Below are 25,882 nucleotides of genomic sequence, written 5' to 3'. Positions count from 1 at the left end.
CTAATCAATATGACAATCGCTTAGTGACAGTGACGCCCATTTAGTTCTCATTATGGAAAGCACTATAAAATATATTCGATAATAAACCGCAATGAAATGATTTATAGTGTGCAGAGAAGAAAACAAGAAAAGAGAGACAAATAGAGAGAGAGAGAGAGTGAAAGACAATTTAAGAGAACTGAAGTGTCTTAGCTTGCAATTTTGGTGTGTTGGAGAAATCGGCACAGTCTTTCTAAATAATTGTGCGGGTATGGTTCTGTTTTTCTCAGATATGTTATTTAATTTTAATAAAATTGTTTTGTATTATTAAATAATAAATAATATAGTATATAAATCAATTTTAATTATATTATAATTAATCTTAAAATATAAATAATATTGTCCGGCAAGAATGAGCTTATATAATAAACATATTGAACACGTGAAATATCTACATACGTTTATATTGAATTCTTTTATATGCTGAAGTGTGAATTTGAAGATAAAATAAACAAAAAATATATATAAACAACCGCAAAAAGCTTTTTTAACGTCAATTAATTTTGCACTAATGAACGCCATTTAGTAAAAAACATTAGCAAAAAATTAAAAGAATTCAACCCTACAGTCGGTCTACTTGACTATTATGCAGTGATATATATGTGCATAATTATGAATATGTTTTTAAAAACGTTTTTATAAAATATTATTTATATTTAACAATTTGTTTATATATTTGCATAAAATTGTGGAAAGTAATTAAAATTAATTACAAAGAAATTTATTTTATTTATTTTAATGAAACTAAATAAATAGAATTTGTTATAAATTAATTTATTATTTTAAACAACTTATTTGATAACTAATGCACCTATTAACGCGTACATATAAAATTTTAATGTATATGAAAAATTTAAAAAAAAAATAATTGTTTACTTTACGGAAAATCATTGAGAGATTAAGTCGTTGTCCTGACATTATCAAATTGTTGCTTGTGAAAGAAATTAAGATCATTGAAGAACCAAACAATAAAGTTTTTCGACGAATTCGAATAGCAAAGAAAAGACAAAGACAAAAATTTAGTTAATTTATTGAAATTTGACAGACCATAGAACGCTGTTTCGAGTATTGTCAAGTACTCATCATCAGTGGTCTTAGGAAATATTCGAATTTCTTTTTAGATAGTTTTCAGACCGTATATAATTTATTTGGACTGCAAGTTTTTTGTTTGTTATTCGAATCCGTCTAACTCTAAAATAGTTTCTTTTCGTCGTGAAGACGCGCTACTCTCGGCAAGAAGAAAATTAACAAATACAGTTTTACATTTTTTGCATATGTATATAAATTGCACTGTACTCAAAAAATAACTTGTAAATGTTTACTACTTTTCAAATCTTAATTTATTCTTCGAAATTTATATATATATATGCGAAATACTTTTTTAACCCTGAAAAAAAGTGCTTAAGTCGACTTTCAGAAAAGTTTTAAACTGTGCAAGGATTCCGTTTTTATTTCCCTAATCATGTAAATACGTTATTCCCCAAACCCTTGCATGAACTTAGGGAATAGCTTAAAATTACACAGCGCTAAATCAGGCAAATATTATAGTTGCAACACGATATGAGTTATATTTTTGACTAAATGGTCTCGAGGTACCAAAGCAGTGTAAGATGGTGCATTATCGAATTCTAAACTCATTTTCTCATAATTCTGTCACCTTTTCGCGAATAGATTGTAGTAAAAATTGTATAACTTTGTTTACAATAAGACATGCCGAGATGAGTTCATACTGAACTACACCACGATAATTGAAGAAAACCATTAATTTGAAATTAGTTTTTGGTCGTGGCTCATCTTTGGCTCGGTATCTTCCTAATTTTCTCTAATTCTCCTAATAGAACCAAATCTCATCTCCAATTATTATGCAACCCCTCTGATCCTGATTAGGAGAAAACATTGTTTATACTTCAAACAAAAAATATCTTTTAATTGGTTTGTTATGATCCAAAAAAAATATTAAGAGTATAAAATATTAAGAGGAATGAAAAGATTTATTTTATATATATTTAATGCAAATTCAACTTAAAGCAATTCTAATGCAGTTTGGCATAAAAAGATTTCGCTTGCACTTTTTCTGTAAATGAAGATTTTTCTATAATTTTATATGTTAAAGAGTTATTTGACTTATATTGCTTATAAAAGTATGAATAATTATTTTAATAACTATTATTAAGTACACTTTTATTAAATGTTCAAATAATTAAGATCTTTATTTATTGATTGCAAACATTTAGTGAACTAAAATTGACTTTTGAAACTCGACTAACTAATAATCGATAATGACAAAGATAAAAAAAATAATTGCAATATATTGCTAAAATAAAAAAAATCCTTATTAAAAAAATTTTTATTATTTGAACAATATATGGTAATTATTATTATCATTTTTATCATTATCATTATCGATTATTAGATAATCAAGTTCCAAGAGTAGGTTTTAGTTGGTTAAATATTTGCAATAATTTTATTAAATCCTTCTGAATAAAAAAACCTGAATCGGTATTTAGTTAAATATTCAGTAGCTTACAATATGTCAGTATGTCTCTTCCTTCATATCCTTTTTAAGTGCTGTTAACTAGCATTTATTTCATGTTTTATTTGCTGTGACTTGATATTTGAGCAAAAGTAAGCACTGGATTACAAGATTTTTATAAGAGAAGAGGCTTACTTTGTCACTGTTGCATATTAGTATTTCGAATATTCTTGAATTTAGACATTTGGACTGACTACTTTAATGTTCGATAATTTTACACCAATGAGAGGGTGATGAAAATAAGTAGTATGTTGAAAAGCTTTTTTTGTGTTTACTAGCTCATTTATTCAGAATAGTTAAAAAAAAAGAAAAATTACAAACTGAACTTCCAATTTATACTATAACATTTAAATTTCTTACTTGCATTGCTTTATTAACATTTTGTTTTCAAGTATCATTTAACATGTTCTTTATAATCTTCTTTGTTTATAAAGTAAAACTTACCTCCTCCTAGGAGGATTTCATCTGAATACCAGTTTATTACCAAAAGATATTCGCCTTCAGGCGCTGGTAGATTTTGTAGGAAACTAGTTTTTAAAACCAATCCGTCAACAGCAATTATACCCTTCCAAATAAATATCTTTCAATACATTATAAGTTTAATGTAATTATTACTTTCCCACCTCAAAAGGACAACGATGACTCAAAATTAAATGACTCTTCAGAAATTTAAAAACCAAATTTATAGCTGGATTGTTCTTCCTTGCTAAATACTCACAAACATCACCGGAAACATTGAACATCCATGGTTTATAACCATTTGCTCTTTTGAATATTTGTGCATGAAACTGAAAAATCAAAACCTCTATTATATTTTATCTACCACCCAATAATCGAATATAAATACTGTAGGATTCTGGACAGGTTCAATTAGTGTTGCATTCGCATATAGCGCCGTATTGTCACGGCTTAGAGCTTTCAAGCGACAAATATTTACCACGACTCGAGATTTGTTGAAAGACTGACATTCGACATTAGTAAATTTTAGAAAGCAAAATACCTGAAGCGATATAGATCAATATGTACATAATATTTTATAGATTACAATATTTTTCAATCTCACTTACATTTGGTATCAGTGCAAGTAGATATATAACATTCGAAACTAACATCTTTTACGTATCACATTAAACTATTTTTAATAAAACTGTATCTAAAACATACATTTAAATCGAAATGAAACCATTGGAAATTTGAATTATTTCAATTACTATTATTAAGTGTAATTATATGTTATTAAAATTTTTAATATATCAATAATTAGAGACTATAGTAACCGCATGAATAGTTTATTTGATTATTGAAATTAAAGAATATATGGTAATCCCGGCAATATGAATAATACTAGACGTTGAGTATTGGCTTCTTATTGGCTGAAACTGTACATCAATTTTGATACAAGCATACGAGTAGAAGGGTTTTAGCATTCGAGACTTAATTTTATGTTTACTTTAACATTCTATTTTAGCTTAGAAAATTTTTATTTTCTTTTTTTGATATTAAAAGATCACAGAGATGGGGTGTAAGGTCAAAATTGTAAAGGTGTGTTGATTTTTAATATTTCTTTAGAGCTACCTGTCATAGGTCTTCACACCCACCTTTCCGCAATTGAAACTCGCAGATATATCTACTACTTTATTCGGCTTATTCAAGTAATCAAAACTATATATTGTTTATACTGATGCATTAACTTTTTAATACAGTGATTGCATATTAACAAAGTCAATGTACAGTATCGTATTTTATATAAGAATATCCAGGATTTAAAAAATATTATAGACAATATTATGCATAAAAAACTAAGATATATTTGTCTATTTATATAAATAAATTTATATTATATTTATATTATAATTAAATTTATTATTATATTGAGGATAGTTGAGTCAATGCACTTGAGCACTTCCACTCTCTATTAACTGCGATATCTCTTCATAACCCCTCTCCATGCCTTAACTGAATTATTGTTTATCATCAGACTAAGCAATAATTGACAATAATTGTAAAATTCCCGAGGAGCCTGTAACCTTTCTAAGATTCGATAACGCGGTATTGGCAAGTCTATCCGTTTTCGTAAAAAATTTCAGGGCTCTATCCTTTATGTATCTTTTAATCGGATCAATCTTGAGGTCCCTAACGATGTCATTCATCCCAATGTAGTATGTAGTAGTACCTTGAAAAGTTTTCTCAGAGCCTAGCTTTGTGCAATTTCCAGCTAGCGATTAGTAGTACTTGAGGTTTTACTAAACGCTACATATCCATATAGAAGTGACGGACGAATTACTTGGTTATATATTAGCTGTTCTTAGCATTGAGATTTTCATTTTTGAATACCGGTTGGAGGTGATGAAAAATTTTGGTACAGCTGATTCTTTTCAATTGAACATGTTTAAGTCATGTAAATCGTTTGTCCACCGTGATGCCTAGATATTTAATGCTATCCTCCCAGTTTATTATGAAATATAAATAATCTACTTCCTATATTAATAAATGTGCAAAAAGAACTAATAATTTGAAAAGAGAAGCCATAAGCGATGCCTGATTAATCCAAGACATCACTCTTGAACTTTTACTTCAAATGAATCAAAAGTAATCTGTCGTTTCTAGTCAGTTATTTTCTACTTCGAAACTTTTTTTAATTAACATATTTTCATAATTGTTTCGTGATAATGTAATTAACACATCATAACTCTCTGAAATTGAAAATTTAATTATCTTCCATTATAAATGAATTAATGTTCATATTTACAATGTTTAAAATTACCAAATAAAGGTGGTTTGCAAATCTAAGTGGAATAATCCCATTTTTCACATATTCAGAGGTTTGAGGGTTTTTTTTTCTGCAATTTAAAAATATATGCAAATTTTTTGATGTTTCTAACAGAATTTGAAACAAGAATACATTTCCATATAGTAATGTTTTATAGTAGAAACAATAATTAATGGGATTTTAAAAGAAATTAAACATTTCATAGTTGCATTTGAACTTTATTTTATATTTATATAAAATAAATTATTAAGTGATATTAAGCGGTACAGTTTTTAATGTTTAAAAACAATTAAAAGACTAAAATTAAATTATAAAATATTATATATTATTAATTATTAAAAAAATTATTTAAAACGTTCACAACTACTTTGTTAAAAATCGGTTTATACTACATCAAAAAATTATTTTCTTCTTAAATAAAACATAATCTAGCAAATATTGATTTTTAAATATAAAAGTAAGATGGCTCTATCTATTAAAAACTTTTATTAAAGTAGACTTTTTTTAAATGTAGACTTATTCCACTTTTATTTGCAACAACTCATACATAAGTACCTATATGTATAATAAGTAGAAGAGGCTTTGTTGCTACGCTAATTTGTTTAAACATATTTATGTGTTAATAATATTGTCATAATAAAAAAAAGAATGATAAGCAAAATATATAACACAAAAATTGCATTAATGCTGTTATCAATAAATTTTATTTAATAAATTTAACACTTGAAATTATATGCAGAAATGAAACAATATCAATCAAGCAAATTGAACAAATTTTTAAACACTCTATAATCGATCTTGTAAAAATATATTAATACGAAATAAGTAGAGTCAATTTGATCGTATCATTACGACATGTAACATAAGTATGAAGGGTTAATTATATATGACAAGACATTTGACAGCTTGAATCGTATGTTTCTTTGAAAAATTAATTATAGAAAAGCATGCCAATTGAGACGTTAAACTTGATCAAAGGACTATGGTGTATACCAATTTCTAACTTAAAGTTGACAACTTTGCACAAGTTTTCGTATTATTCGCTGTCAACTCTTCGACAATAATGCATTCATCATCTCTATTTCTCATTCTTCCGCTAAGCGAAGTACCGAAATTATTATCAGATAGTCGGCATACAGCATACAATGAACTCTATTTACCCAGCTGAGAGATTATGAATATGCTTATATGTTTATTTTAGCATGGACGCACTAGCCTCTAGTCTAGTGGCCTAATCTTTTTGTATATAAACCCTATAGAGGTCAACCCGGAATATAATGTTCCATCTTCTCTTTGGATTCGGTTATAAACTGAGGAGGACATCATGTGCAATCAATATAATACCTCAAGATTATCGTTACAAATAAGAGTAAATCCAGGATGAGGCTTATTCCAGAATCCATAAGGATTAAAGGGCTTCCGCCGAGTTCAAAATTAGGAAATTTCAAAATTTTGACTGTACGAAATTGCATTCATATATCTCCTACAACAAAACTTTATGTATTCACTACAAACAGAAAGGTAGATTTATTATATACAACAGACTACTACTATAATCTAGTGAAAACTATAACTTTCCCAAACTACATCCAATTTAGCTCATTTTGCGATTCCATATTTAATATGGTCTGAAAACGTCAAACACTCAAAACAACGAATCACAACCAAATATCACTTTCACAAAGCAATTCTAATCTACAACATTTGATGGCACCATGAAATATTCTATATCGATCTATGGTGCTCGATCTAAGTCAAGTAATAACTACATATATAATATAGACACATAGCTAGGGCTGATACGTCACACTCTCAGAAGATTGAGTAGCAATATCACTAAACAAACATTGGAACCAAACATGGAATCGACAAGATTCCAGTGATTTTTAGAGTGACCATGACCTGGAGGAAAATAGTTGTTAAATTTTAAATGACACTGTATTCCTATTATGATATTGACCAGACTCTTATAACAGAATCTGATTTAAATTGAATACAGAAGCTCTAATCTCAACATAAAAAACAGCATTACATATATATAGACATACAAATAAACTGGTGATTAATTAAATTTAAGATTACTCTACACTTCTGAGTAGAATTATATATTTTATTCGAAATTGTGTTATATATACATACTTTTATACTTTTAATTTATAAATATCTTTCATATTTCATAAGATTATGCTACCATACATTACTTTCACATAAGCAGTTACTATTTCCTATATAACATATTTAAACAACAGAAGCTTTCGAATATTTTACGATTACTCATCTTAAACGAAATATATATTTTACTTGATTTTTATTCTTCTTAACTCTTTATTGGTTTTGGTAAAGTTTATTATTGTTAAAAACAGGGAAACCTGTTTTTCATTAAAAAAAAACTTTTAACCAAAAAATAACTTCTATTTGACTTTGTAAAAATAAAATATGTTAATATTTGTTTTTATGCTAATTATGTCAATATATACATACTTATATATATTTTTCAAATACTTTCTTGATTAGCTAAACTATTTTTTGCAAGTCTACACCCACACTTATAGTATATAGAAATGGAAGAAAGTCGTAGTTGACTGGCCGTAAAGTATCGAAACATTTGATTTTACTACAAATTGCAAAATAAAATTTTTTTTAGTGGAACTAAATTAGTTAATAAACATTTTCTAAGTATAAAATTAATATATGTAATTAATATATGCATAATCTTTCAGAAAAAAATAACATATTGAATTGAATAATTAAATCAATTTGAGACTAGAATGTATCTTCGAAACCTTAAAGACTTTTACAAATTCATGAGAAGTCACAGTTGTTATATTAAAAGCATATCTTAGCCAAAATATCACTTTCATGAAATAATAAAAATATTTGTCGAAAGTAAAGAAGAATACAAAGCTCTAGAGTATCAGATCTAAAAAGTATTTAACATATAGCACTTATCAAATCAAATAAACAAATTTTCATTAATGTTTCATGAAATATATATATTTATATATAAGAATTCACATTTTTCCTTAGACTTCAGATTTCGAATAATTGCCAAAATGAGACCTTACACAGTTGATGTACGTTCGGATACAGTAACGCAGCCAACATCTGATATGCGCCAGGCTATGGCTGAAGCAGAGGTAGGTGATGATGTTTTCGGTGAAGATCCAACAATTAAGGAATTACAAGATAGATCAGCCAGACTTTTTGATAAGGAAGCTGCTTTATTTGTACCCAGTGGCACAATGGCTAACTTGATAGCAAGTAAGTTAACTAATTTTTTTTTTTGAAATTTAAATAATAATAGCAAAGACAATATACTCTTAAAGGCCTTTTAATACTAATTTTTTCTAATAACTAATAAAAAATAAATATTAAACTATCTCTATTATATATATATACGTATATATTTGATAAGTAAAGTGGTAGCTAATTTTCATCTAATGAAAAAAATGATATATGAAAATAAGTTAATTTTAATTTAATACTATACTAATAATAAATTAATACTAAATTTACCATAAACTAATTCTTTGCCTCTAAAGCAACAGGATTTCAAGTTTGAACACGACTTGTGCAATATCTGCACTACCTTGTTCTGGTGTTTCACTTAACATTCATTTTTAATATGTTGTATGTGTTAATCTGTTTTAATTGCATAGTTTTGATAATATATTATTTCTATTTCTTGCTATCCTAAATCTCTTGTTATCTAAAATTTTATTGTATTGTTGACCAATATTTTTTTCTTTCATATTGCCAATTTAATTTCTATTGACAGTTTAAGGGAGAGAGCAGAAAGATAGATACTCCTCTTAACAATATTATTTAAAGAATATGAAAATTACACTTGTTATGATCCGTACCTAGTTTGATACGGACTGAAGCTAATCCGGCACTTGAACCAGCTTAGCTTTTCACGATATGTTATCCTCCGTATCTAGTCTGATACGGATTCACTAATCCGGCACTTTAACCAGCTTAGTAATTCACTTACGTAATCCGGCACATGAACCAGTTACGTAATTTATAGATATCTAGATATATATGTAAATATATATATAGATATTTATTTGTTTATTTTATTTTTATTATTGATTTTCAAATTCGGCACATAAACCGACTTTGCTCAAGGTTCTTTTAGGCACTTAAACCAAAAGAAAACACTTGGTTGTATTCAGGTTGTTAAATTGAATCCAATGTTTATTAAAAATGTTGTGCTTTTATACAAAATTCTTAACACTAAGCTTATGGTAAAGGAGGAAATGCACCCAGTTCCCACGATTTGTTATCCGATGGACTTTGAACATTCAAGGCCAAGGGCATTCGTGGGAAATATGTGCATTACCTATGCTTATACTATTTAATGCAACCAGCAAGCTGATATATGTATTTTGCCATATATCAACCTGCTTCACAAATTTGGTGACTTAAATGTGTTATCACTGAAGCCATGCGCCAACTCATATTGCACCTGTGGGAACAACAGAATTGTCGCAGCGGCTTGCCTATTGCTGCAACTCACAACGAACACACGATAAAGAAAATGAACATAATGCTTATCAACCTTGCACAGTGGCGTGTGAAGATGATCATGTTACGTCTGGCACGCTGCTAGCGTGCGAATATTTAGTTGTGAGAGCCAGCAACATTGCTAAATGTTTGATAACACAAATAAACACCAACAACAAAAACAACATAAGAACTAATTTAGGTACTTATGTACACATATAATTAATGCACTAATAAAAATACAATTATAATAATTGACAATAATAATACAATAATAAGAAAACAATTATAATGATTGATACAATGATAATAGATTTAATATGAAACTTAACAACACTAATTTGATATATTTCTTTATTTCTGAATTTATATAATCAAAATATAATAAAATATATAATATAATTTATTTAATAACTCTCTACTTAACTCTTATTAAAATCAGTTAGATATTTTTAAGTCTGTGTATATATGAAATTTTTTTCCAGTTATACGAAAAACCTTCATACTTTACTACAGGTCTCGAAAATACTAACATTTTTTTAAAACCTGTTTGCATATAGATTTTTATAGTATAAGAATAACAATCAGTCTCATTAATAGTTCAAGCACTGATTATCTTTCGTGTAACAAAAAACCTATTTGAGCTCAAATGATAGCCCATTGTGCTACCACAGAAATAGCATTGGCAAGTACATAGATTTAAATCGATACACAACCGATTTCCTTAGGTAAAGGAAAACCAGTCTGACAGTTCTATAAACTTGTCCAGGTTCCTAACATTACAGGATGACAGCTCAGTCAGATCGGTGAGAAAAGGGGATCCGAAGATATTTAATCTTCTTCTAGTTAAAGAAAGACACTGATACATAAGACGGAGTACGGTCTCCTGCTTATCCTAAGAGCTACAACCCCGAAAAAATCATTATAGGGTAGACCCAGTCTCATAGCATGCCTACCTATTTCGTAGCGTTCCGTTAGCACAGATATCGTGGTGCTGAGCAACAAGGTGATGTCATTTCTGTTCAAATAGCCATCTTACAAGCACTGCAAAACAATCCATCTAGATAGCACACTTTGTAGACTTCAAATAATTTCATGTTGATTCAGAGCTATACATAATGTTGGTCACTTAGAGTTTCCAAAAATACTTTTATTATGTTGACATACTTTTATGTTTGTCATTATTTCATTAAAGAAATCATTAATTTATTAAATTACCAAAAATAGAATAAAAGTGAAATATTATGAAAATAATATATATATGTGTTGTTCTTATCTGTAAACCATTTTTCACAATATATCACTTATGTCGCATGGAGTCGATTTAAATTTAAGGTAATTCGATGAAATTTTATAAATTCTGTTAGATTTATTTTCAAGCAACTCAAGTGCATATGCTTGTTAAGCTAAGATGAGAGTCGTAATCGCAATTTATATGCGCACAATTATTTAATAAAAAACTTTTTAGATATATCAATTTCTACTTCCGCATAGATTCAATGCAAAAAATATGCAAAAACTCATCCAACTACGCATATAATTTTAAAAATATTCGAGTATCTCACACATTTTATGGCTGGGAAATGATTTACTGCCATGCAAAGTGACGCTTATGGATATTTTTTGCGATTCATGCTTTTATATGCAAAAGCTTAATACTTTCCTAAAAGCATCCGAAATAAAACCTCCAAATAATTTTTAAAACAATTTTTCAATAAATTTTCAAACAGCAAAATACATAAATAATTTATATGATATTTTTAAGGAATACAAATTTAAACGAAATATATACGAAATATATAATATATTCTATTTACAGTTAGTTCTATCTATCTTTTATAGTTCTATCTCTTTAAAAATCTGTACATAGTGTATTATAATCTTATATGGAATTATATGGAAACTATTATTATTGTTAGGGGATGTAGTACCGCGACCGTCGGGTCTATTGTGGAAACTAAAAAGTATATTATATTCTGATACCCCTACTTTGGTTTTAAATAATGTTAAATATTATACTTAATAAACCTTTACTGTGTTATACAAAATATCAAGGACAGAGCCCTGAAATTATTTACAAAAGTCGAAACATTGCCCAACCCCGCCCTAACAAACCTTAAGTCCACCGGAGAACGCACAAAAAGATATGCTGATCTACGGTCCGTCATCAGTTAAAAGATAAATAAATCATAATAATTCTACTATAGTTAAAGCTTAGTGTGGGGCAGGGATAAGCCCCTAACCATAAAAGTATGGTTAGGGGGCGCAATAGCACTAACTCAAATCACAACAACAAAATATATAACTTATTGTTGAAAAGAATTAATGAGAGAAATATGTTTTGATCTAAAAATAAAAAGATCGCTAGAAAACTTATTAGAATGTCTGATTTTTATAAAGTCTAAAAGAACTTTTTTTTCAATTTCAAACTTGCCGACTTTGAGTATTAGTAGATTATTATTCGAAGCGACAATATAGTACACTGCGATTATAGGGATCTATTATAAAACACAATAAAGAGTATCTACTAAGCTTTACAAAATAAATGTAGGCTATTGATAAACTTAATAATAAAGCCTGGCTCTAGACTCAGACCTAGTGTAGAGTTCTGAATCCGTTTCGTAACAATCGCGGGATACGAGTAGATGAATTGGATAAATATTTTACTTTAAAACTTACAAAATATGCAAGTTGGATATATAATATTCTGTTCTAGAGTCTCAGACCCAGTGTAGGATTTTAAATCCGTTTCGTAACAATCGCGGGATGCGAGTAGATAAATTGGATAAATATTTAACTTCAAAACTTACAGAATTTACAATTTGAATATATAATATAGGTTAGAATTAGAATATATAAATTGGAGTTTCAAAGAAAGATAAGTTACTCTTCTTTGTAATCTTGCCAACAGTTGCGGCATTGTCAACTTTCTTATAACTAGGTTTATAGACACCTACTTATTATTGTTTGTATTACCGAATAAAGGGCCAATTAAGTTTTTGCAACTATTCACAGCTTGAAGTTTGGTGTTTCGAGATTGTAAGGATTTTTTAGCTGCTTGACACTGCTCCTTCTTCTACGATTTACCAGTCAATTAAAGATCTAACCTATTAACCTATATATATTTCAAATTAAAAGTAACCTATTTGTATTCCCTTCTCAGATGCATCATAACTGATGGCAATAGCAGATACTCTGCTTATAGAAAACTGATAAAAAGTATCTAATTGGAATGGTAAGACTTAATTTGAGTTCATCAACACTAGTTCCACTTTAATCGCTAATGATATATTATACTTTAAAGATCTTATAACATCAGGGTCGAAATACATGGGGACTCATTTATGGGAAAGAGTTATTAAAATAATTTCAAAATTCATATTTAAACATTTTATTTAAAAAATTAACTATGAAGAACCCTAACTATATCAGAATAGTCTGAAATATATCAGGAGGGGTTTAAAATCCAAAGTCTAAAACTGATGTAGTGAAAGGCTGTAAAAAGATTCTATTCTTCCATTCACTTTAATTAAGAATAATTGTATTAATATTGTAGAAAGACAAGTTGTCTTCACACTGGATATCTTTCATTCAGTTTTATGCGAGATGATGATAAGTAATATTAATATTATTATCTTAATAAAATATATATATGTATATATTTATAAATAATGCATTAAAAAATTTTAGGACATAAATTTTGATACGCTTGCAATTTATTCTTTATTTCCATTAAAAAAATTTATGATTTTTTTTTGCTTTTGGTATATGTTTATTTTATATTTTTATTAAGTTTATGGTATTTTCTATTTATTTATGTCTGTTCCAGAACTGATTTTTTTATTTAAACAAAATAATATTTTTTATTTTTTACAGTTATGGTACACTGCCATCATCGCGGCGCAGAGGCAATTGTGGGTGATTTATCGCATACATTCCTATATGAGCAAGGTAAGTACTTAATAGCCCAGCAATAAAACTAGTCATATCGAGGAGATATGGTACTTATAATGTGACAGTCATAATACGTGTAACATTAACGATCATAATATAACGAAATCATGTAATAGGAGACAATGACCACATTTCGTTGTGTATAATACAAAGGAATAGAATAACATTGTCAATATGTCGCGCATGGACTACCTATAATAAAAAAACATCCGCGGAACTCATCAAAAGAGACCGCGTGAACACTACAAGGTTAACTGCAGTTCTTTCTGGTCATTGGTGTGTAGGAACCCACGCAGAAAAACCTCGCATTCCCTATAACCCTCACTGCAGAAGTTGTGAAAACCCATAATACCCCGGCTTTGTGAATGCCCGGCTTTGGCGTCCAGAAGAAGACAGCATGCTGAACTCGAGCGATAAAGATCCAAACCACTGTTTACTAAAACATATTACCTGTGTTGTTTTAATAACTCTGCCTGTTCACTGGATGAGAATGACGTTTTGGAGTCTGAATTATAATTGCACTACCACATATTATTTTAATGAGTTAATGTAAAATCAAAAAAAATAATATTTTGTATGTAAGATAAATATAATATTTATCTAATTAGCTACATTTCCAATAGTAGTTATCTATTATAGTAGTTAACTAGGTCACTATAACTTAAGTATAAGCCCCACAAATTCAAAAAAGAGTATGAGACTACTACTAGACACATGTGGTAGCAAACCGGCGAAAAATCGCTAGCTGTTGTACATGAAAGTTATCCAATGGTCTGCCACTGCAACCAACCACTACTAGACACACTCATTTCAGACCTCATAACTAAATCTTGCGAGTGTCATAATATGGGTGTGTAGCGTTCAGTACGGCTTCAAACATTACTATTCGCCAGCTAGAAATTGCACAAAACTAGGCTCTGAGAAGACTAATATACCATGGTACATTAGGATGAATGACCTCCTCATGGACCTCAAGATTGATCCGATCAAAAAATACATAAAGGATAGAGCATTGCAATTATTCAAGAAAACTGACAGACTTACCAACACCGCGTTATTGAATCTCAGAATGGTTACAGGCTCCTCGGGGAGGTATGCAGATATGAGGTCAATTATTGCTTAGTCTGATGATGTGATACACAATAATCCAGTCAAAAAATTTCGCAGTTAATAGAGAGTAAAAGTGCTCAAGTGCACTGCTTCAACATAATAATATTTTTTCTAAAGAAACAAATTACGTTAAAATATCTTTATTGGATCACTTCCATTAATTTTTATAAATATTTTTTGCTGGGTATAAGACAGTAACTTATCACAACATAGCAGTTACACACAACTAAATATAATTGAATGTTAGAAATAAAATATTACAAACGTCAATATTGAAAACGTATGTAGTACAAATATTTAGATCAATATTGACCAAAGTTTTATTGAAGTTATTGTAGAGAAAATAAAGTTAAAGAACTTTCCTTTATCCAAAAAAAAAAACTGAAAAAAAAAATGTTATAAAATATTAAAATAAAAATTTTGAGAGCTTTTAGTATGTTTGAGTGCAGTTTGTTAGGTTCTGAAGTATTTGCAGTGAACTGTTGACTATAACTGTTGAAATAGAGAAATACATATCATATATGATTTATTTTGAAATACTTCGAAATATAGAAAAATTTAACAAATATTTTCTGAAAATTTTTTTTTAATTTATTTAAAACTTTTTATTTTATTTTGTGTATACAAAAGTTATACAAAAGTTGATAAAAGACTTTGTGAAACGTTCGATTTTAGGAAATACTTTTTTAAGGATTGTGACCAGCGTTTCCGAACTTTTTTTGTAGTATGTTCCATGCTAGATTTTAAAGAATTTTTATGCCTTTATTTTTATTTAAACTTCATTAATAAAATAATCTCCGTTTTCTTTTTCACTCCTACATTTCTTCTTGAATGGCAAAACATGCCCAAAATCGGGACTATTCGACTAATATCGGGACGTCTAGTCAGTCTAAGTTCAATGTTAAAGATTAAGATTAATTAAATTGGCTTTTTTAGCTATCAAGTTTCCCTCCCACGGTGAATAGGCCCCACTTTGGGAAACACTGGCAGAGATGCAAAGAAAATGTTTGATATATACTGTAATCGAACTGTTAACCATCTGTGATCTGTCTCTAAGCGAACATAACTGTTTATTTAGTAAATTAAGTATGTAATGAAAAATTGACTGTAATAAATTACAAAAAGGAGCTGAATTTCAAGATTAACTGTATTATTCCCAAACTAACAACAGATTCTTAGAACAACAATGTTTGGATCAAACTATTGGTTACATTAAACATGTGTTATCTATCAATACATTGTGACCGAAAAGTTTCCGGTCATAAATAAATAAAACGCAAAATTCTTAATCTTCATCAATATTTATTTTATCTCCTTCAAAATATGCTCCATTAGAAGCGATACACAAATGCCAACGTTTCTTCCAATCATCAAAACATTTTTTATAGGCGCTTTCCGGTATGGCTTTGAGTTCCCTCTGCGAATTCTGTTTTACGTCTTCTATGGATTCAAAACGCGTTCCTCTGAGTGGTAATTTGAGGTTGGGAAACAGGAAAAAGTCACACGGTGCAAGATCAGGTGAATACGGTGGCTGTTCGATGGTATTTATTGAATGTTTGGCCTTAAAATCGTTGATAATGTTGAACAAATTGAGGTGAATCGGAACAAGCCGGGCGTTGACACGTCGCATACACAAATTGTCCACCAAAATCAAACGAGCCATCTCACGACCGATGCCTAGCTCTCGTGCTATCTCTCTAACACTCACATGAGGATTTTTGAACACGATTTCCTTTGCCTTTTCAATGTTTTCGTCGGTGGTAGAGGTCGAAGGTCGTCCAGAACGCGGCATGTCTTCGACGGTCGTACGACAGTCCTGAAAGGCTTTGTACCACTCATAAACTTGAGTTTTCGATAAAACTGATTCCCCATAAGCCTTTTGTAGCATTCGCAACGATTCTGCACACGAAATTTCGTTCGAAAAACAAAATTTGATGCAAACTCTTTGTTCAATATTTTTTTCCATTGTTTTTTTCGCAACGCACTACTGAGGTGAACTGGTTTCAACAGCTGCCGTAAACGAACTGTCCGACAGATCGCGCTCATTTTTGGCATAGTAATTGTCCTTAATTGCTGCCAAACTACATAAACTTAAAATATCGAAAAATATACAGCGCGCGAATTTTAAATGAGAACCTCCGAAAACCTTTCGGTCACAATGTATATATAAAAATTTAATATTTCAGTTTCTGGAGAGGATAAGCAATAATTAGAAAACAATATGAATATTTCTTATATGTACTAAAATAACAATTATTACATTAAGACATAACATTATCATTTAATATGTCAGTCTTCGAGGAAATTTGATCATAAATCCCTTGTTAGTTTTATGCTATCATATTCAATTTTTGGTACACCCACAGACCACACTTATTCCATACTTCAAAAATAAATAAACTAATTCCACAATTATATTACTATTAACTTTTTAAGAGTGTTATGCAGCTAAATGGGAAGGTAAAGCTAACTTGTCGAAACCTTGTATAGACCTTATATATCAGAGGCGGTACGTATACCTTAAGATGTGTGTGGACTTGAATTAATAGTTCAGTCGAATATCAGAGTCGAAGTTAAATCGATTAAAAATTGTTATTTTAAAGAATTACATTCGAATTTGAAAAGAGCCGACCTAAAACAGTAAAGATATAACAGAGTGTCTGTAACACTCGATTCATTACACTTTCTATATTTGTCACTGTTAATAATATTTAGCTTATGCTCGGTAAATACTCGGTAAAAATATTAATAAGCTTTTAACAGTGGTTTCCATCTACCAATAGCAGGGATAAAGTGCATCTTTTATTGAATGTGTTGGGATATTGTCTGGCAACATATTTCCATATTTCCCTCTGGTGCGTCTCTTTATAATTTTGCACGATTATTTGTGTGTTTGGTTTTAGTTCAAATATAAAAAATTAAATATTTTCTTGGATCAGTCTTCTATATATGTCAGCAAAGTGTCTTCGAAGATCGGTCTTTGTTCGAAAATGTCTTCGTCATCATATAACTGATCAATCTGTAGTTTAGTTACGCCACCCACTTCCTAGTTTTTCAGCATGTGTTCGTCAAGCTAGTTGTATATATCGCACAGAACTTTCAAACTGACGGCTCTGCAGAGAGTTCTCTCACTCCAGCTGTCTTAGGTTATTTTCCTGTGTTCATGAAGTTATCTGCGTATATTCCACAGAGACTTAAATACTTTATTTAATATCCAATTTGATTTTTCTTTGATATATAATTGAAAACAAGGAAACTATTTGATCTTAGATGGTCTTAAAAATGACCTTAAAACGTAATTTATTTTATTTCCATTACATCTTAACTGAAAACTTATGAATAACCCTAATTCATATTTGCGCTTACACCTGCACAAAAGCGCAAGCAATTCATTGCATAAAACTGAAATCGCTCATCAACTTATATATATTCAACTTATGAATCCTTCACTTTACAGGTGGAGCAGCACAAATTGGAGGAGTTCAATTAGCCACAATTAAAAATGAAGTCGATGGTACATTTAGTCTCAGTGAATTGCGAAACAAGATTCGTTATGACGATTGCCATGAGCCCATCACTTGCTTGGTATCAGTCGAGAACACACATAACATGTGCGGAGGCAAAGTACTGCCACTTGAGTGGCTAAATGAGCTAGTGAAAGTTGTCAAAGATCCTGCTGCAACTCACAGTCCGATAGCATTGCACATGGATGGAGCACGTATCTTCAATGCAGCAGCGGCACTGAAAATACCAGTGGCGCGTATAACGCGTGATTTTGATTCCGTTTGCTACTGCTTGAGTAAAGGACTTTCAGCACCAGTGGGTTCAGTGTTAATGGGCTCAAAAGCTTTTATTACACAGTGAGTGCCCTTGAATTATAATCAGTTACCATATTTTTATTGCTTTGAATTAAAATGTATTAAAATAATACAAGTCAACAGAACGAAAAAGTCTGTTAAACAATTGAAACTTTAGACTGCAGTGCGGGTTTCCTTACACCTTACACCGCTAACTTTTCTCACTTTTTCCATAAATAAAAGTTTTCTATTTTCTTTTTTCTTTTTTCATTTCTAATTTTTTTTGTTTTTGTTTTGTATTTTTACTTTTAAAATTTTTTTCCTCACTTCCTATAGAGCACACCGTTTGCGCAAGGCCTTGGGCGGTGGCATGCGTCAAGCTGGTATTTTGGCTGCCGCTGGTTTAGTGGGACTTGAGACAGTTGTGCCACGCTTGAGTGGTGATCATCAAAGGACAAAACGTGTAGCTGAAGGTAGGTAAACGACTTCGTCAACTTGAATATTTATGAGCAACAACAAAGCTCCAAATGGCAGGCAATTGAAAGAAATGACTTTCTGTGAATTGTTGACTGCAATTCTTATGCCTTCATGCATCGCATGAGATATGAGCCCTCATCTGAACATAAATGGCTGCACCTAATTGTAGTTGCAACAAATGTTGCATTTTAAGGAGTGACTACAAAAATTGTTAGATGCCATTACGCTATTTAGTGGGAAAGTGTACAGCGTGCATTTTAGATGCAGTAAAACATTTTATGCACTGAGAAAATTTATTGCATTTTCTTTAACAATTTTCGCTGCTCTTAAATGCATTTATTTTGATTTTATATTATTATTTTTCAAAACTAATAATATTTTCTTTTTCATCTTATTTAGCTGTGCATAATTTGAAAAGTCCAAACTTCACCGTTGATCTACCAAATGTACAGACTAACATTCTCCTAATTGATATATTGAATTCGAAATTATCCTCAAATGAATTTTGTTCACGTTTGAAGGAGATAAAACCTGAGGAATTGGAGCAAGGTGTCACCTCAGATGAGGCTGGAAAAGTGGGTATTGTTGTGCAGATGAGTTCCCGCAATTGGAAATACGCACGTGCTGTATTTTATCACCAGAATACGGATAAGGATATTGATATGCTTATCAAAAAGCTGACATATGTCATCAAAGAATTTGATTCCAGTCTCACTGCTTAAGTTCAGTATTGAATGCAAAATTTTTAACATTAAAAAATGTATTAAAAATTGTAACTTGTATCTAATTTTAATAAATTTTGCATTAAAAATTAAGAAGAGTTTTAAAATTTATTACATCAGCATAATGATATAAATTAAAATAATTTAATAACTTTTTCAAATAATAATCATTTTAAATGTTTTATAAGAGTGATAACACACTCCATCTCAATTTTATCAGTTGTTTTTACTTCTATAACTTTCTAAATTATTTACCTATAATCACATATAAGAAATAATATCACTTGATTGAATATTATAAATTAATCATGGAATATGCTAATTGGTCAACGAATGAAAACGCAAATTATTGTTTCAAAATAAATTTCTAATATTGCAATTAGATTGGGTTTTGTGCAATAGATCCCCGATATAAATATTGCATTCTTCTCAGACAACCAAGCTGCTATTAAATCTCTAGTAAAAGCAACAGCTACAATAGTATGAGAATACCGAGTTTCTCTCAATAACCTAGCTATGTGTGTCAGTGTTCAACCTAAATATTGCGAATGTACATCTGGAGAAAGGGAAAAATCAGATAACTGCAGGGCAGACGAACTTGCCAAGGTAAGCACGCTTATTTCTGACATTAATTTCTCAACTATTATCTTGTAGCATTTCCAGAACTTAATTTGTTTTAGTATATTTTTTGAAATAACATATCAACACATATCAAAGCAGTTCTATAGCTCATGTTAGATCTTAAGTAAATACAAAATGAAGCTATTGATGTATTGGCTTAAACACCACTATTATTTTAATACTTCGTTTATATTCATACACCTTTGCTTTAAGTTAGTTTAAATAGTACCCACATATATTTTTTTAAATATACGTTGTACACGAAATCGAACCGATATCTACTATATTATATTTCATGACGGACAGTTTTTGTCATATAAACACCATATCCAAGACTTGCAACAACATTAAACTTTAAGATAAATCAACTGTTTTAATTAAAAAAAGGTGACAATATATATAGTTTTCATTGCAAAAATATTATTTGTGCTTTAAAGCACATAAGTGCATCAGAAAAGCACTTTTATTATCTCTCATCAAAGAAAATTTTTTTCTTTGTTGGTATTTATTAACTAAATGTTAAAAATAATGTAGTCGGCCTAAAGTAAGTTTTCTAACTGTATGGTATTAAACACAGTTCAGCGCAGAGCTGAACTCTATATTAATAGTATTTTGAGCACTACTTCATTCATTTCATTAGACTTACTACTTCACCTAATGCATCTTAATGGCATAAGCAAGTTCATTGTGTTATCTCTGCTCTTAAATTTGAGGTAACTTCAGAATGGAAGGCTTATAAATATGGTTACTGTTCATTTCTGGTCCTCATCGAGATTTCTTCGACGAGTTCCTGATTTCGACAGCAAATATACTGCTCACATTAAATTTAGAGATAGCCGGCGTTTAGAAAGTCTCTTATTAGAAGAAAGTGTAATTATTTGTACTCACAGCTTTTCAGCTAGTTATGTAGTTATATAGCTATGTATGTAAAATTCATTATTGAGAATGATCATGGCATATAAGTATGTAATATAATTAAAAAAGTATAACTACTTTATATAAGGAACTACGAAGCAAGCAAATGCTTTGAGATCCCTCATAAGCATATAAGTCTAATAGTGCGCATACTCATGGATCTCTATCGGCTAGAAATCCTTGTTCGATGATTGACTCTCAGCTTTAATGACTCTTGTCGCAGTTCTGGGAGTACTTCGTATCACCTTTGTCATTGCTCAGTAGATGTGGGAGTACTTCGTATCACCTTTGTCATTGCTCAGTAGATGCTTGTTGTAAATTAAACCTAATGGCGACTAACTTTCTAAAATTTTACTGTCTAAAACTTAATCCGCTACAGCACCCTTTTCCTCTTCTTTTTTTTTATATTTTTTGTTTTTATTTTTTTTTATTATTCTTTTAATATTACAACTACAATAGATATCTAGTACTACTTTAAACAACGGTAATACACAAGTAAAGCACAAGTAAAGATGCAACTCTTGCAATGCAAGATCGTATTCAAACAACTAACAGAGCATATTTTGCCCATATCAAGCTCACTATCACTATTTTGCCCAAGCAAGCGTTACTATCAAAGGAAGAAAAGTTACGCATATATAAAACTGTCACTAGACCGGTTCTTACCTACGACTGCGAAATATGGGTCCTTAAATCCAGCGACAACAACCTGCTACTGAGATTCGAAAGAAAAAAACTCAGAAAAATATTTGGCCCGGTGTGCTTAGAAGATGGCACATATCGTATACGGTATAACGACAAATTGAATGTCTTGAACGAAGGTCGAACTATAACACGATACATAAAACCTCAAAGATTGAGCTGGTATGAACACGTCCTACGAATGAGTAACGAAAGAATGACTAAGAAAATTTTCAAGACAAAGCCAGAGGGGAGTAGAAACAGAGGACGACCGCGACGAAGATGGCTACAAGCAGTAGAAGACAACATAAGAACGATGAGAATAACATAACACAGAAAGAAAGCGAAATGCAGAGAAGAATGGAGGCATATTGTAGAGGAGGCAATGGTCCATCCCGGACTGTGATGCCAAAATGATGATGATGAATACTGTTTGTATACTGCAATACAAAAGCCCGATAAGCATTTGGCATATTGGCCTAAACCATTCTTGCAAATGGTTTGGTAGAATTCATCTAGGATCTATATAGTTTGATTATTAATTATATTATATTTATATATTTAAAGCTGCATTTAAATGTGACTTAAATTTTTGTATGCTTTAAGATTATCTAAAATTCAATTAAAATCTTTTTGTTCTGTTGTAACTGTGAACCATTTAGAAACCTTTGTATGAGTATTATTTTGGACTTTTTTTTACCTTATTTACTCAATTATTTTTAATATTATTTCTTTTATTTATTTTGGGTTAACTGTCAACTTAAACTATCAAACTACATTAAATTCCAACATTCAATTTCAATAATCATTGAAGTCATAAAAACAACTACTTCGGATGCATTCAAGTGTAAACATTGATTCGATTCCCTTAAAGATATCTAACCGGTGGTAATGGCTTTTTTCGTACTTCGAGCAGTAGTAAATTTTTGGTAATTGATATTAGAGTTCTGCTATTCACGCTGCCGTGAGTACTAAACTTAATGGCAAATAACGATTTCGCATGCGTCCCACTTCAAATTATCATCAAAATCAATTGACAATCATCAAAAATAATAATCATGTTAATAATCATTAATGATAATAATCATGAATGTGTATTTAAATCGTTATAGCGAATGATTATGGCAATTATAATCAAAAGCATTGTTTGTTAAATGAAATCATTATAAATTCTAAAATATATCGCATTTTGTTAATAAACTCAACTTCATTAATAAAAAGTATCTGAATGTAGCTGGTTTTATCAAATAAAACAAACAACAATAAACAACAGCTACACTATAAATTTCATGTTTTTACACTCATGAATATTGTCAACAGAAGTCATTAACTCGGAATGCCGAAATATGCCTGATTTTACAATTTAGGATATTTATCCTTTGTTTGTCCATAATTTCGTGCTTATGTGCATGTAATGTAAAATTGGAGTCAAAAATCAAAATTTTAATTTCATTAAATTTAATGCCTGGCATTTGATGTACACACCAGCCTCCGCCTCCATGCTCAGTCAGCTTTCTCTCAACTCAACCTCTTCTCGTCCTGGGGTCCTGATGTCCTTGTGAAATGTACAGAATTTATGCAAAATTTTAAGCACAAAATTGTTAACAAATGTAATGGAATCCTGAAAACAATTAGCATTGAGCTCGCACATAAATATTTGCCATGCATATGAATTTTTAGTATTTATGAGTGTAAATATGAAATTTCTGAATTTCACTAGAAAATTTCACTAGAAAATGTTTGCACGAAGGACATTTTCAGTGCCACGAAGGATTCAATTGAATTGGTAAGTAAGTGTGTAAGTTCAGTTGGTAAAATTTATGAGCTCTAAATGAAAATATTTCTGCAAATTTGTATTTTAATGATACGCTCCGAAAGGATATTGTAGAAATAAATAATATATAAATTATATATTACTTGTCCTGTCATATTAATATTAGTTTTCGAACATAATACCATAACATGCATTGTGAAGTCCAAGTCAATCTGGGACAATATTAAGAAAACATATTAAAGATTCATGTAATTAAAGGATATTAATTTTCACACTAAACTAACTAAGATGTTGACATGGTCAGAAATGACATGGTTGGCACTGCTTGATTTCAATTATTTAACAATACAATATGAGAGATTACACTACAATAGTTGGTATACTTACCATATAATTGAAGGCTCAAGTGGATTAATGTGGATCTTTGACACTATATTATCATTTTAGTTTGCCTATTATAGATCCAATATGTGTAAACACAAATTAGAATTTAGTTCTTACGTTATTTGCCGTAAATTTATTTTAATTTATATTTATGTTTAACTTATGTAAACTTAAAATGATTTATTTCAATCGAACTTTCAATCCACACTAATTAATGACTATGCTTACACTTATAATTATTAAACATTTTTGTATACACAATTGCGATGGTCTTAATGTAATGTAATATCCTTACATGTATTTTAACATTTAGTATTTTTATAAATATTCTATTTATTTTACATGATTGGCCTTTGCAGAAATCTAATGTGCTCAATAGTCTCTTCAGTCGGTTTGAACAGCAGCTTACTGTTGTCAGTGGATAGTTAATAGATTTGGGCATAGAAATCTTACGATATCTTACGGGATATCTTACGATAATCCCTTCAAATAGAATTATTTATTCTATTTATTTTATATTATTGGCCTTTATAGAAATCTAACGTGTTTGGCCACGGTCAATAGTCTCTTCAGTCGGTTTGAACAGCAGCTTACTGTTGTCAGTGGATAGTTAATAGATTTGGGCATAGAAATCTTACGATATCTTACGGGATATCTTACGATAATCCCTTCAAATAGAATTATTTATTCTATTTATTTTATATTATTGGCCTTTATAGAAATCTAACGTGTTTGGCCACGGTCAATAGTCTCTTCAGTCGGTTTGAACAGCAGCTTACTGTTGTCAGTGGATAGTTGATAGATGTGGACATAGAAATCTTACGATATCTTAAGGAATATCTTGCGATAATCCCTTCAAATAAAATTATTTATTCTATTTATTTTACATGATTGGCCTTTATAGAAATCTAACGTGCTTGGCCAGGGTCAATAGTCTCTTCAGTCGGTTTGAACAGCAGCTTACTCTTGTCAGTGAATAATTGATAGATGTGGGCATAGAAATCTTACGATATCTTACGGGATATCTTCCGATAATCCCTTCAAATAGAATTATTTAACGCAAAATGGCAATGGATAGTGGTACGTAATGCCTAACGCAAGCAGTACCTAAGGCGCTGAGCGGTATCGCTCATTCAACACATCATACCACCAACAACTCGTCATTCGGTAACCTTCCGATCACTCTGAATTGTTCAGTAACTTTGTCTCAACAGGACAGATAACTTATACATATACTAATATATGGAAAACAAGCTTTATTTATTGAGATAGGACTTTATTTTTCCAATATCAAATTTGCTCAAAGTATTCCCCATTGGTAAAAAGAGTTCTTTATTGAATTTTTAACCCCACTTTTATTAACCTATCTATCTTAATTATCCTAAGAATATTACCCAAAAAATAAAAATGGAATATTGATAAAATTGAGTGAACCAAGTCAATAATTATTATCATATTTATGTATCGCAAAACGAGACAAATTTGACGAAATCATGATTGTTGTATTCTCTTTGATTAGCTTCATCATATTCCAAATATATTCCACTCCATATATTTTTTATACATTTTTTTGAATTAACTTTTCCTTTCCTTGTC

General features: G+C 30.0%; 1 protein-coding gene across 2 annotated transcripts; it reads left to right on the top strand.

Moving 5' to 3' along the window:
• Nucleotides 1-219: 219 nt before the first annotated feature.
• On the top strand, nucleotides 220-19,965 carry LOC119686223 (probable low-specificity L-threonine aldolase 2). Of its 2 annotated transcripts, none has more exons than XM_038100737.1 (6): nucleotides 220-248; nucleotides 8,370-8,603; nucleotides 13,728-13,802; nucleotides 18,373-18,775; nucleotides 19,049-19,185; nucleotides 19,589-19,965. In XM_038100737.1, the coding sequence occupies exons 2-6, from the start codon at nucleotides 8,396-8,398 to the stop codon at nucleotides 19,909-19,911; spliced, it is 1,146 nt and encodes a 381-aa protein (XP_037956665.1). In that variant the 5' UTR covers nucleotides 220-248; nucleotides 8,370-8,395; the 3' UTR covers nucleotides 19,912-19,965. The 2 variants fall into 2 exon arrangements, with proteins under 2 accessions (XP_037956665.1, XP_037956666.1); XM_038100738.1 differs by lacking the exon at nucleotides 220-248 and adding an exon at nucleotides 8,120-8,269.
• The last annotated feature ends 5,917 nt before the right edge of the window (nucleotides 19,966-25,882 follow it).

This window comes from Teleopsis dalmanni, chromosome 2, assembly GCF_002237135.1.
Source record: "Teleopsis dalmanni isolate 2A chromosome 2, ASM223713v2, whole genome shotgun sequence".
NCBI lineage: Eukaryota > Metazoa > Arthropoda > Insecta > Diptera > Diopsidae > Teleopsis > Teleopsis dalmanni.
The sequence above is the reverse complement of the archived record's forward strand: the minus strand, read 5'-3'. Positions and strand labels throughout refer to the sequence as shown.